The sequence below is a fragment of the Ovis canadensis genome, chromosome 7 (genome assembly GCF_042477335.2).
Source record: "Ovis canadensis isolate MfBH-ARS-UI-01 breed Bighorn chromosome 7, ARS-UI_OviCan_v2, whole genome shotgun sequence".
NCBI lineage: Eukaryota > Metazoa > Chordata > Mammalia > Artiodactyla > Bovidae > Ovis > Ovis canadensis.
In genome coordinates, this window is record NC_091251.1 from 21,825,072 (window position 1) to 21,838,861 (window position 13,790).

Here is a 13,790-nt window from a genome sequence, read left to right on the forward strand (position 1 = left end):
GGTTTCAAAGAATAGCAAGGAGAGATAAGAAAGCCTTCCTTAGCGATCAATGCAAAGAAATAGAGGAAAACAATAGAATGGAAAAGAATAGAGATTTCTTCAAGAAAATTAGAGATACCAAAGGAACATTTCATGCAAAGATGGGCTCGATAAAGGACAGAAATGGTATGGACCTAACAGAAGCAGAAGATATTAAGAAGAGGTGGCAAAAATACACAGAACCGTACAAAAAAGATCTTCACGACCCAGATAACCACAATGGTGTGATCACTCACCTAGAGCCAGACGTCCTGGAATGTGAAGTCAAGTGGGCCTTAGGAAGCATCACTATGAACAAAGCTAGTGGAGGTGATGGAATTGCAGTTGAGCTGTTTCAAATCCTGAAAGATGATGCTGTGAAAGTGCTACACTCAATATGCCAGCAAACTTGGAAAACTGAGCAATGGCCACAGGACTGGAAAGGGTCAGTTTTCATTCTAATCCCAAAGAAAGGCAATGCCAAAGAATGCTCAAACTACCGCACAATTGCACTCATCTCACATGCTAGTAAAGCAATGCTCAAAATTCTCCAAGCCAGGCTTCAGCAATATGTGAACCGTGAACTTCCAGATGTTCAAGCTGGTTTTAGAAAAGGCAGAGGAACTAGACATCAAATTGCCAACATCCACTGGATCATTGAAAAAGCAAGAGAGTTCCAGAAAAACATCTATTTCTGTTTTATTGACTATGCCAAAGCCTTTGTGTAGATCACAATAAACTGTGGAAAATTCTTCAAGAGATGGGAATACCAGGCCACCTGACCTGCCTCCTGAGAAACCTGTATGCAGGTCAAGGAAGCAACAGTTAGAACTGGAAATAGAACAACAGACTGGTTCCAAATAGGAAAAGGAGTACATCAAGGCTGTATATTGTCACCCTACTTACTTAACTTATATGCAGAGTACATCATGAAAAACACTGGGCTGGATGAAGCACAAGCTGGAATCAAGATTGCTGGGAGAAATATCTATAACCTCAGATATACAGATGATACCACCCTTATGGAAGAAAGTGAAGAAGAACTAAAAGTCTCTTGATGAAAGTGAAAGTGGAGAGTGAAAAAGTTGGCTTAAAGCTCAACACTCAGAAAACTAAGGTCATGGCATCCAGTCCCATCACTTCATGGCAACAGATGGGGAAACAGTGGCAACAGTGGCTGACTTTATCTTTCGGGTCTCCAAAATCATTGCAGATGGTGATTGCAGCCATTAAATTAAAAGACGCTTACTCCCTGGAAGGAAAATTATGACCAACCTAAACAGCATATTAAAAAGCAGAGACATTACTTTGTCAACAAAGGTCCATCTAGTCAAGGCTATGGTTTTTCCAGTGGTCATGTATGGATGCGAGAGTAAGACTATAAAAGCTGAGCACAAAAGAACTGATGCTTTTGAACTGTGGTGTTGGAGAAGACTCTTCAGAGTCCCATGGACTGCAAGGAGATCCAACCAGTCCATCCTAAAGGAGATCAGTCCTGGGTGTTCATTGGTAGGACTGATGTTGAAGCTGAAACTCCAATACTTTTGCCACCTGATGCGAGGAGATGACTCATTTGAAAAGACCCTGATGCTGGGAAAGATTGAGGGCAAGAGGAAAAGGGGACGACAGAGGATGAGATGGTTGGATGGCATCACTGACTCGATGGACATGGGTTTGCGTGGACTCCGGGAGTTGGTGATGGACAGGGAGGCCTGGCGGGCTGCAGTTCATGGGGTCGCAAAGAGTCGGACACGACTGAGCGACTGAACTGAATGAGAACACAATAAAACCACCCACAGTCAGACTGAAACTGAGAGGAAGAAACAAATGGTCTTTGGATACGGTGGGACAGAATGAGGAAGTCACACTGTATCAGAATGAACAAAACGTCTGTAACAGCACTTCCCACGTAGCTGCAACAGGAGAAGAGCATAATTACCGTGCAATACATTCATGGCACAAAAGGAAAAAAGTGCAAAAGATAAATTATTCTGTAAAAAAGTTCTCCATATATCAAAAGAAATTCTCTAGCAAGTTAGTAAGAATGTGAACTCAAAAAAACCAAAATACCTCACATATTCAAATCACAGAATAAAGGAAAGAGTGAAACCTGAGTAAACTTAAAAACGAAAGCAATATCATTAACAAATTTAGAAAAAATTTTAAGTAACAGACTTTCAAGTCACTGAAATCAAATTACTAACACTCACACAAAAGACTGGAGATGTATGAATGCAAATAAAAAGGCAAACATTGAAGCAATTATTTATGGAGGTGACAGATAGCAGACAAAAGATTATAAAATAGAAAAATTTGTATTCCTGAAGCATAACATTGACATGGAGTAGGAAAAGAAGTTTGACCATCAAATTAAACAACTGAAACATAAAAAGACAATTCCCTAAAATATAGGAAGAAGTGAATATACAGAGCATATAGAATGATCCACACCGAAGATGCAACCTTGCTAATCCTCTAAATATTTTAAGAAAAATTAAACAAGCAAAAAAACATCTTTTTGAGGATTCAAACAAACAAACAAGAAAAAATAGAGTTACCTGCAGAAAAGAAAAATCTGTGACTACAGAGCTCTCAGAACATGTGATCCAACAGTGTTACATCTGGCCAAGAAGTGTAAAAGTAGCAAGACATTTCAAACATAGAAGACATAAGAGAAGACTGACCCAAGAGTCCAGTCAAAATATCAAGTGTGACAGCAATACTGCAAAATCTTGAAATTTATCTCTCATCTACCCATCGTGCTCCATTCTGGAAGACCAAAAAAGAAGACAGTACAGACAGGAAGGCCTAAGAAATAGAGGATTTAACACAGAAGAGAGAAGAAATTAAGTTCCAGAACAACAGCTGTGTAGCAAGCCTAGAAAGCAACCAGATTAGAACAGGAGGATACAGGACATCTCCTGGAAGGGTATGAAGTTATTGGAATACTAGATATGTGACAACAGTACTGACTAGAATGTGTTCAGCTATATGTAACAGAACTATCAAGTTACCCATACTGAAAACTTTTTTTATTGTCAAAATTCCAGAGTGTGGCTTCATCTTCATGCCTGCCAAATGGCTGCTGTACTTGTATTCATCACACATACATTCCAAGAAGAAACAATGAAAAAAAGGCAAGGGGTAAAATAAATACATCAAATAAGTCTGCCAGGAAAACAATGGCTTTCCTAGAATCTCAGCCAGAATATCTCCACAACTATTTCAATTTCTCCAACTGGTTCATACAGCCATTTCTTGACTCCAAGGGAGTTTGAGAGGAAGCTGGTTATTTTAACTGGATATATTGCTACTCTGAACAAAAATCAGGATTCTTTTATTTAGAAAGTGAAGCTGGAGAGTTGATATTTGGTAGGCAACTGGTAGAATCTCAGTAACTGCATATACAATAATATTTGGAGACGATTTAATTTTCTGATGGAGAATGTGGTGTGCTTTGTAATAGTGACATGATAAACTAGGCAATTTCAATTCCAGAAGGGAGTGCCAAAGAATATTCAAACTACCAGAAATTGTGCTCATTTCGCATGCTGGCACCACATATAAGAATTATATGTAAAGATATACTTAATGTATATACATAATATATATCTTTATATTATATATAATATATATGCATGATATATAATATATACACTATATATATCTTTACATATAATACATATATATATATAACTTAGACACGGAGAAAGTTAAATGCACACAAATATGAAAAGGCCTAAAAGAATCTGAAATAGCTGATACAGGCATGGGGAAAAGTGGGATAGGAAAATGCTGTTTCTTGTAAGCCTTGCAGTACTCTTTTAACCATACACATGTTGCTTGAATACAATTTTAAATGCTTCTTTAGAAAAGAAAGTATGTATGTTTTAAAAAGCCAAACAAAAATAAACTATAAACAACAACAACAAAAAGTAATCTTTAAGATAAATGCTCCATAACCAATGAAGGGAGAGACAGAGACCTCATTTCAATATCAGCACGTGGTCCACAGTTTCCCATTAAACTGCACACTGAACCTTTCCTTCCTCAATAGTTGTCTGAAAGAGTGAGCAAAAAACTTTTAAAAGTGTGTTGTAAAGCATGGATTCTACCCCAAGTCTTCAAGCTTTTGTTTTTTTAAAAATCCACAGGATACCAAGTAAGATTCAAATACAGCCCACTAGTAAAACAAAATACAAAATTTATTTTACAAAGAAAATTAACCTGTAAAGAAAGTTTAAAAAATAATCTCTAACACTCAGGTTCCTCTAAAACAGGAGCTAGATGTGGAGTTTTGAATTTTTCCCCCAAATACCTTCATACTTGCAGAAAATTGCTAATCAAGAAGTATGTACATGAAAAGATGCTCAACATCACTCATTATTAGAGAAATGCAAATCAAAATCACAATGAGGTACCACTTCACACCAGTCAGAATGTCTGCGATCCAAAAATCTGCAAGCAATAAATGCTGGAGAGGGTGTGGAGAAAAGGGAACCCTCCTACACTGTTGGTGGGAATGCAAACTAGTACAGCCACTATGGAGAACAGTGTGGAGATTCCTTAAAAAATTGCAAATAGAACTACCTTATGACCCAGCAATCCCACTTCTGGGCATACACACCGAGGAAACCAGAATTGAAAGAGACACATGTACCCCAATGTTCATCGCAGCACTGTTTATAATAGCCAGGACATGGAAACAACCTAGATGTCCATCAGCAGATGAACGGATAAGAAAGCTGTGGTACATATACACAATGGAGTATTACTCAGCCGTTAAAAAGAATTCATTTGAATCAGTTCTGATGAGATGGATGAAACTGGAGCCAATTATACAGAGTGAAGTAAGCCAGAAAGAAAAACACCAATACAGTATACTAACACATATATATGGAATTTAGGAAGATGGCAATGACGACCCTGTATGCAAGACAGGAAAAAAGACACAGATGTGTATAACGGACTTTTGGACTCAGAGGGAGAGGGAGAGGGTGGGATGATTTGGGAGAATGGGAATTCTAACACGTATACTATCATGTAAGAATTGAATCGCCAGTCCATGTCTGACGTAGGGTACAGCATGCTTGGGGCTGGTGCATGGGGATGACCCAGAGAGATGTTGTGAGGAGGGAGGTGGGAGGGGGGTCATGTTTGGGAACGCATGTAAGAATTAAAGATTTTAAAATTAAAATAAATAAATTAATTAATTAATTAATTAAAAAAAAGAAGTATGTACATGAACTTTGTGTTCTGATGAGTTCTTATTTTATAGTTACCCTTGAAAAACTTAAGAAACCTATCTTAAAAATATTTTAAACGTAACTGTAAACTTGGAACTTTCTTACAGCTATGTAAGGTTTTACAACTAAAGTACAGACATAATGGGAGGAAGGAAAGTAGAATTATCACCTCGAATTTCAAACTGGAATACGTATTTCCACCAGAATTTATTATCTGGAATCATATACTAAAAAGTAACTGTGAACAACAGAATTTTAAGTTCTAAACTAGTGAAGTAAAATATTTTGATAATTATTGCAAAAACCATCATCGTCTCCTAAGGAAAATTCAACTTTAAATTCACAAAATTAAAGACATTCTTATCAGGCCCAGTGACATGAGATTCACTTCAGTCTGTAACTAATGCCACAAATATTTTTTTTTAAAAATCACTGTTAAAATTTACTTGGTGCTTTATAACATTTATTTTTTAAAATCTATTACTTCTACAAAAACAATTTTAGTCAGAGACTTATATCATTTATACCTTCACTATTCTCCTACAATAAGCTTGAACGCTACAAAGAAGATATTTAAGTAATTTTATATCCTTGAAAATTATACAAAGTTGACCTAGAATTTAAAAAAAAAAAAAAAAGCAGCCACTTGGACTATAAAGAGTAAGGTAAATTTAAGAAAATAAAAATGCAAATATGCATTTTAGCAGTCCCTTGAATTTATTAACCTAAAAGGTTTAATTTCCATTTTCCTGCATCAGCTGTATTTATAAAATGTCGTGCCCTATAAATATGCTGTTATTTTCTATAGTCAAGCACCCTCTTAACAAATCTTCTCATTAATATGTAAATTTAAAGTCAATCGGTCTTCTCCCTGACAGCCCCATGAATTCCTAGTGCACTGTATAATCGGCTTTGACTTGGCATCCACTATTTATCATCAAAGATGTCAGTTAGAAAAATTATGGAAAATGCACTGCAATTGATATGACTGCAATCTACTTTGTCAACACTTAATTGTTCCGCAAATCATACATTTACATATAAACAGCCTAAATACTGATCTATAATGATGCAAATAAACTAAATTAAAAATCGCTTCTGCCCCTGAAGAAGCTTGTTTGTATATGATGTGTTCATTTGAGGACTTACTAACAAAATAGCATGTACATCAGTCCATCTCAGAAGGTACTTCTAATTTTCAATTCCTTAAAACAAACAAAAAAAATTTTTTGCTACCCTTCAAGCATATGAACACAAACAAATGTTTTAAAGAATTCAATGAGAAACATAATTTTTCTCTTTGAAAGTAAAGTTAATTATGGTTGTTAGCCAATTATAATGTTTGAGCACTAAGGATTGGGGAGGGGGCTTCAAAATTAGCTTTGCCTAGCACAGGGCTTCTCTGGTGGCTTAGACAGTAAAGAATCTGCCTCCAATTCAGGAGACCCGGGTTCGATCCCTGGGTCAGGAAGATCCCCTGGAGAAGAGAATGGCAAACCACTCCAGAGTTCTTGTCTGGAGAATCCTATGGACAGGGGAGCCTGGTGGGCTACAGTTCATGGACTTTCAAACAGTCAGAAACTTATTAAAATGAGTTAAAAAAATATTCTGGAAGTCATGAGCAAACATATATAAAGGAACGGATTATGAAAAGACTGGTTTTTATTTCACCATGTGCTTCGACTGCTTCTATAATTTTAAAAACTACATATGACTGTAGTTAGCTATACCCTTACAAATGTTCTATTTAAGTGGTTTTCTTTCTTTCCATTTCTCCAGCCAAGGAGCCTTTCTCAAAGGAAATCATACATATAGCTACCTATGAAAGGCAAGCAAAGGTGAAGCTGCTCCATTTGGAATGGTGGCAGGATTCCCAGGAGTAGCACTGCCCACCCTCCCCTACAACCCCTGTGGTTGCTTCCGAAGCAGTCTTCCTGAGGACAGAGCTGCAGAGCTGGCAACTACAAAATATTTCAACTAACCTACAGAATTTAGAATAATGCCAACGTCAGACTGCAAAGAAGTGGCAAAGAAATGAGGTAGTCCAATTCCAGTGCACCCAGAATAACGATCAGACTTCATCTCATGTTTGTAAAAATTGATGTTCACAGAGTTACACATGAAAACACAAAGAATGCACTACAGTATCAATTTCTAAAATTATCTGTCAAAAGAGTAAATATACATGGCAGTGTAGATTTTAACTGTTGAGCTTTGTGAACAGCTTTAACAACTAACTTTACCTAAAATGAAATAAAATTCAAGGAATAGAAACACAGACAATTACAAAAAGAGATATTTGAAAATCTATTTTTAGAAGGTAAGAAAAATACATTTTTTAAAATTCTAGATTCTACATAATGATACATACAGTTACTGAAAATGATTTGATGATTACAGGAAATTAAAATTAAAAAATTTTAAATGGTGACAATAGCTAAATAAGAGAAAATAACCTATAATCTTACGCAACAGGAAAAAAGAAATATATGAATAGCATTCTGGAAAGTGACTGGCTGAAATAAAAGAGATAGCTATAGCTATTAGCAACAAAAAAATCTCTCTTCCAAGTTACCACCGACAGGAAAGGGTCAAGACGCTTGCAGCATGGACACGCTGCTTAATCCAGCAAAACTGCCTTCAAAATTTTACTTTGTTCAAAGCTAAAATTTCATCAATCTAAGAGCTGTATGTGACATTAGATGTTTACATATGAATAGTTTAAAATCTCCTTTGAATTTTAAGTAGAATAACCTAATCACCTTTTAGATATTAAAATTAAGATGAAGTCAATATTACAAGTAGCCTTCTGGTTAAAGATATATTTTTTAAAAACTTAAATACTTTTTAACAGTAACAATACTTGGTAAATGCAGCCAACACTGATAAATATTTTTAACATTTAAGCTTCTTAAATATCTGAAAACTAGATATATCACCCAAAGCAAGAATTATGAACATTTTTCCCTTTTATATGTTTTTCTCTCACTTTAATATTATTTCTAATTAACAAAAGCAATTAGTACTGAACATTCCACAAAGACTATTCATAAGCTTGTGTAAAAACCACTGTGACATAATTGGTTGGTAATCTGGTCTTTTACTTTCCATTCTGTTTTTAAAATCTGTAATACTGCTTTTTAAAAAGACAAAGAAATATCATTAAGTACAGAATGAACGCAAGTGCTATTTTATAATATTTAGTGCTTTCTTTAAACAAGTTATAGTTTACCCTTAAATCTTACATATACACTGAGATCTCTATTGCAAACTATGTAGTAAGGTTTTCTAACTTGTTAACGTAATAAAAAAAGTAAGATATGCATCTAAAGTTCATCGGCACAAAGAAAACAACTTCACTGTTAAGGTATATTTAATTATTAATTTTACTAAAGTTCTACCAGCTTAAGTGAAAAAAAGTAAAACAAACATTCTAGAAATACAAAACTAGGAAAAAGTAGTTGAGTTCACAATTTACCTGTAAAGGTGCGAAATTATCTTTGGTATAAATTCACATATGTTAGAATCACATTATCTACTTTTCACAAGTGAATGCCTGGAATAGTTGGGTCTCAAAGGTATGACACTAACAACCAAAAAAATCCATGATTTGGCAATGTCACTGCCAACACTTTACCGAGCTGCTGTTCCCAACAAGGGCCTCTTGCCAGGCCTCATACCAAAAGTTTATTCACTATGTCATTAAACATGCATCGGTCAGAGCCAAAACAATGAACAATTATCGATGCATTTATACTGGTTTTCTGCTTTCCAAAAGAATGTGAAAAAAATTAGTCCTCCTTAAACATGCCAGATTTTTATATTTTCCTACTCTTAAATCTTTGTACACATTTTAGAAACCGCATCCATTTTCTCAGTATACTGTGTAAGTATAAGATTATTCAACACTTACCTCTTTCCAAGGACTGACAAACTGTGTACGAGCATATCGAGTTAGCATGTGGATTATGACAACCTGTCCCCACTCTTCTACATCAACTAGTAAATTACATAGTTTGCGGTAATTCTTGTGAATGAGATCTATTCTATCTGGGCAAACTTCTTCAAATGCCATGACAACACTGCCAGCCACCAACTAGAAAAGAAAGAAATAGTAACTCATTAAAAAACGTTTTCCTACATCAAAGATTCTACTCAGGCATTACAGAGATGCAATCAGTGTTATGGCAATCAGTATTTATTCAGTCACTTGACTAATAAAATACTCATGTTTGAATAACAAATAAATTTTGAAGAGTCACTGCCCAAAAGAATAATATTGATAGCTGAAACATATCTGAAAAGCTAACACTTAGAATCAGAAGTATTAGTATTAGAAATTATATTTCTTATTTCATCACATTAAATTTCAATGGACTGTTCATATATGGATTAGACATATTAATTATGGGCAGTTTTCATTTTGAAAGCTTACCCAAACTCTAAAGATTCATTACTCAGTACAATAACAAAGACCATATCATGTCAGTTTAAAATGAGAACGACAATTTCACCATGTTGTTCAGTCACTAAGTCATGTCTGACTCTTTGCAACCCCACGGACTGCAGCATGCCAGGCTTCCCTGTCCTTCACTATCTCCCGGAGTTTACTCAAATTCATGTCCATTGAGTCAGTGATGCTATCTACGAAGAATCTATCTTAAAATGTGTGCCGAACTCATAAATGTCTTTAGAACAAAAACACTTTCAAATCTTACATATTTTAATCAACCTGTTAATTTCTATCAACATAATTTATTTACAAGAAATACTGGCTACAATTTTAGAACATTATTATTATTTATATAATAATGTATGTAAGTTGAAATAAGATAGTACCAATAAAAGGAAGCTTTTCTCCAAGACCATTTAATTAAACACAAATGCTGTTTTTGGAATTGTCATGTTTTTGCAAAGTGATGAAATTAAGATTTCTTTAGTATAAAGACACAAGCTAAGCAGAATATATAATAGACAAACACTTCTATATATGTACTGCTGGTATGTCTGGAGTTAGCCAACAATATAATATGGTTTTGAAAAAATAAATTAATATCATATTCTTTCTGAACACTAGGGATCTTCATTGTAGTGTCTAAAATTTCCCCAATGTCTTAAAATAAGCAATTAAATAGAAATAAAACTTACAGAAATGGTACTTTTTGAAAAATATTAGATACAGTGGTATTCATATTTTTATTGTTTGTCCCTCTACTTGGCTGACATTTAGTTTATTAATATGCAACCAACAATACAATTGAAAGAAAACAGCTCAGAATATAGACTTGCTATTATGCTAAACAAGTTTCCAGTCCTGTGGGGATTTTATGAATTGACAATCAGTATAAACGTGGAGCTGCATTTATTGACTCCAGCCCTGCCCAAGTACTGGTGCCTGCTGGTCCCAGCATGTATGCACCTCAATCGGAAAAGCGAAGACTTGATTATTTGTGTGAACTAAATAAAAATGTATTATATGTATAATTTTCTATTTGCTGCTGATATGGGAACGAAGTTATGTTTGTGTTTTCAACTCCACATTTTGATGTCTTCTGTACAAATCACTCTTCAGTAATAATATTTCTAAAATATGAGAACTATTATCATTTTAAAATCTCTTAAAACAACTAAGTTTATGACATCAAACTATAGAAGAACATGGTATTTGTAAAACATTTATATTTACATATGTTTTATATGACAATCATATTAATTAAGCTATATTTTTTTAACTGGCTAGGGTGTTAAAGAACAAAAATGAGTAATATCACTTAGAATAAACTAATATATGAGACCGAAGTGGGAATTCAACAAAGTTTGAATTCAAGGAATACTATGTAAAATCAAGTTATTTTGCCTAAACCTAGAGATTATTTTTTTCAATTATGTTTAGACACCAAACAATTAAATGGAAAATCAGCTCCCACATGGTACTAAATTTATCAAAACAAGACCTACAGATATAAAATAGTTCTACAGAATTAACGAACAACATGAAAATTGAAAAAAAATAATTGTTTAAGTTCAGGTAAAGTTTATGGAAACACAAAAGTAACTAGGAAAAATATTATAAAATCATCTTTTTTCTAATGATTTTAGATATTTCATTCATCATATGGTTTTAACAGTTGACCCCAGCCTAAACACTGCCAGAAGAATTGATAATTCTGGTATATTAAATGTTAAATATTCTATAAAAACGTACAGAATTAAAATAAAATGATCTACTGAGATTTGAAAACCAAAAATATTGGTTTCCCCAAAACAGACAGTTAATTTCCATTTCACTGTGTCAATAGTAGCTTTTTATATAAGGGGAAAAATAAATCACTCCAACAAAACTAGCAATGAGCTCATCAAATTCAAATGCAGTTTTCCATTTATGTATTTTTTATATTAAAGCAATAAACATGGTTCATTTATCTTCCCTTGGTTGCCACGTTTTTCTGTGCTGTTGCTATGAACTTCAGCCATTAGCTGTGCTCCAAGGTAAACTACATGAACCATCAACAAAAGTGACACTCCATCTATGGAGTTCATATTTTCTCCAGATTATCTATGCTAGTTGACAAGCTGGTAATGAAAAAAATCACACTAAGCAAATGGTTCCTCTAATAACAATAAATTTTCTATAAAATTATGAAGGGTACAAAACGTTTCCTTGCATCTATTTTGTCATGAATTCTAATTAACGTTGGGAAAACCTGAGAGTGCTGGGTCATCACAAGAAGTGCATTGAGGTTTGATTGATAATATGGTGCAAGTTGGCCAGTGCTGCCAAGATTTCCTTCTATTAAATTAATGGCCATCCAACCTGCCCTAATCATACAGCCCAAATGATATTCCCCTTCTTATTTCAATTTTCTTGAGGCATGGAAAATGGGAAAGATCAGTCATTTATCTTCTAATAGCTGGATAATAGATCTATCACAATAAAACATCTGCACAAACTCAGAGGTGTGTTTTTTGCCCACAACAGTGAAGCTTTTACCAACATTAAATCAATAACTTATAAAATGGTGTCTTACCCCCACAGCTTAGCTATGAACTACCGATATATTCATTAAACATCATTTTGCAGCTAAATTAAGGAGAAGAAACTTTGTCACCAAAAAAATATAAATAAACAACTCAAATTTTCAGTAGGCACTGATCTAATTTGTTTTCCTAAGAAGCCATTTTCTATTAGAAAGTTAAATGCTACAAAAGGATTTCTTTAAAATTAACCTGAAAGGAAAAGGAAATAAATACCACTTTGCTTTTGAGATGTTCTAAATAAAAGAAAGAAGGTTCACTACAAAGCTTAAATTGCTCAATAAATATAAATTTCTACATTTTAAAGAAAAACGAGAAAGCGTTAAAGATTTTAAAAAGGAATTTTACACATCAAAACGGTTTTCAGTAAAGAAGTGTTTAGGATACGTTGAATAGAGAAAATATGATGAAAATGGTAAATCTAGGAAAATACAACAAAGAAATTATATTAAAAAATATAACAGTTGACTGTATGGTCAAGCATAAATAAAAACTTTCCCTTAACTGCACTGACATGGTAGCTCTTATTATATCTTTTAAAATTTACAGATACAGACCCCATGGACTTAGCCTACTGGGCTCCTCCGTCCATAGGATTTTCCAGGCAACAGTACTGGAGAGGGTTGCCATTTCCTTCTCCAGGGGATCTTCCTGACCCAGGGATTGAACCTGGGTCTTCTACGTTGCAGGCAGATGCTTTACCATCTGAGCCACCAGGGAAGCCCAACAGATACCTTCAGACAATAGTTATCTAAGTAATTCTAAGATGTTTTTCTAGTTATATCACCATAACTGTATTTCTAAACCCAAAGTGACTTATTTTGGAGAAAGGACTTTTCATATGACAAATATACATATTTCTCTAGTAAAAGGGAAAAACATTTCTATTTTAACAGGCCTTTTATTTCTACCTTTTCTTAAAATCAGAAGGACACAACTAATTTTGAAATCTCAATTTCAAGAAAATCTTCCTTTAGACTAAAAGAAGCAACAGAAGGTAGATCTCAAAATCAACAGATATTAAGTTCTTAAATATATTAACACCTTTCAAAATTATATTTATCAGCAGCAAGAGCAATGTCATCATCATTATCATCATGATCACCAAAAGCTCCTGCTGACAGCAAATAAACTCCTCTTAAAATGTGGAAATAAATTAAATTTGGATCACTTAATGGGGAAATTTTTAACAAAAATGATTTAGGTTTTTTATTTTAAATATTAATGGTCACACTATTAATTAGTGGGGAAGAAATATAGCTATATCACTTCAATATATCTGGCAAGAAAAACTAATAATAAAGATAAGGTCCATAAATATCTACATAGATATCATAATGTTTTCAGTCTTTTTACATCAAATTATAAGCATACAAAGGAAAAAATAATCAGAAAACATTCACAAAACATAAATACTTAAATATTGGGTAGACAACTTAAATACTGGGTAGAAAGTTAATGCTACCTGGGGAACTGTGAATCTCTCAACAC

General features: G+C 34.0%; 1 protein-coding gene across 1 annotated transcript in view; it reads right to left on the bottom strand.

Annotated features, from left to right (window-relative positions):
- Window positions 1-13,790, bottom strand: part of AP3B1 (adaptor related protein complex 3 subunit beta 1) — a 239,683-nt gene that overhangs the window by 161,331 nt on the left and 64,562 nt on the right. Inside the window, exon 7 of the mRNA XM_069595365.1 lies at window positions 9,178-9,360. Within this exon, the coding sequence (XP_069451466.1) occupies window positions 9,178-9,360 (183 nt within the window). The remainder of the gene's footprint in view (window positions 1-9,177; window positions 9,361-13,790) is intronic.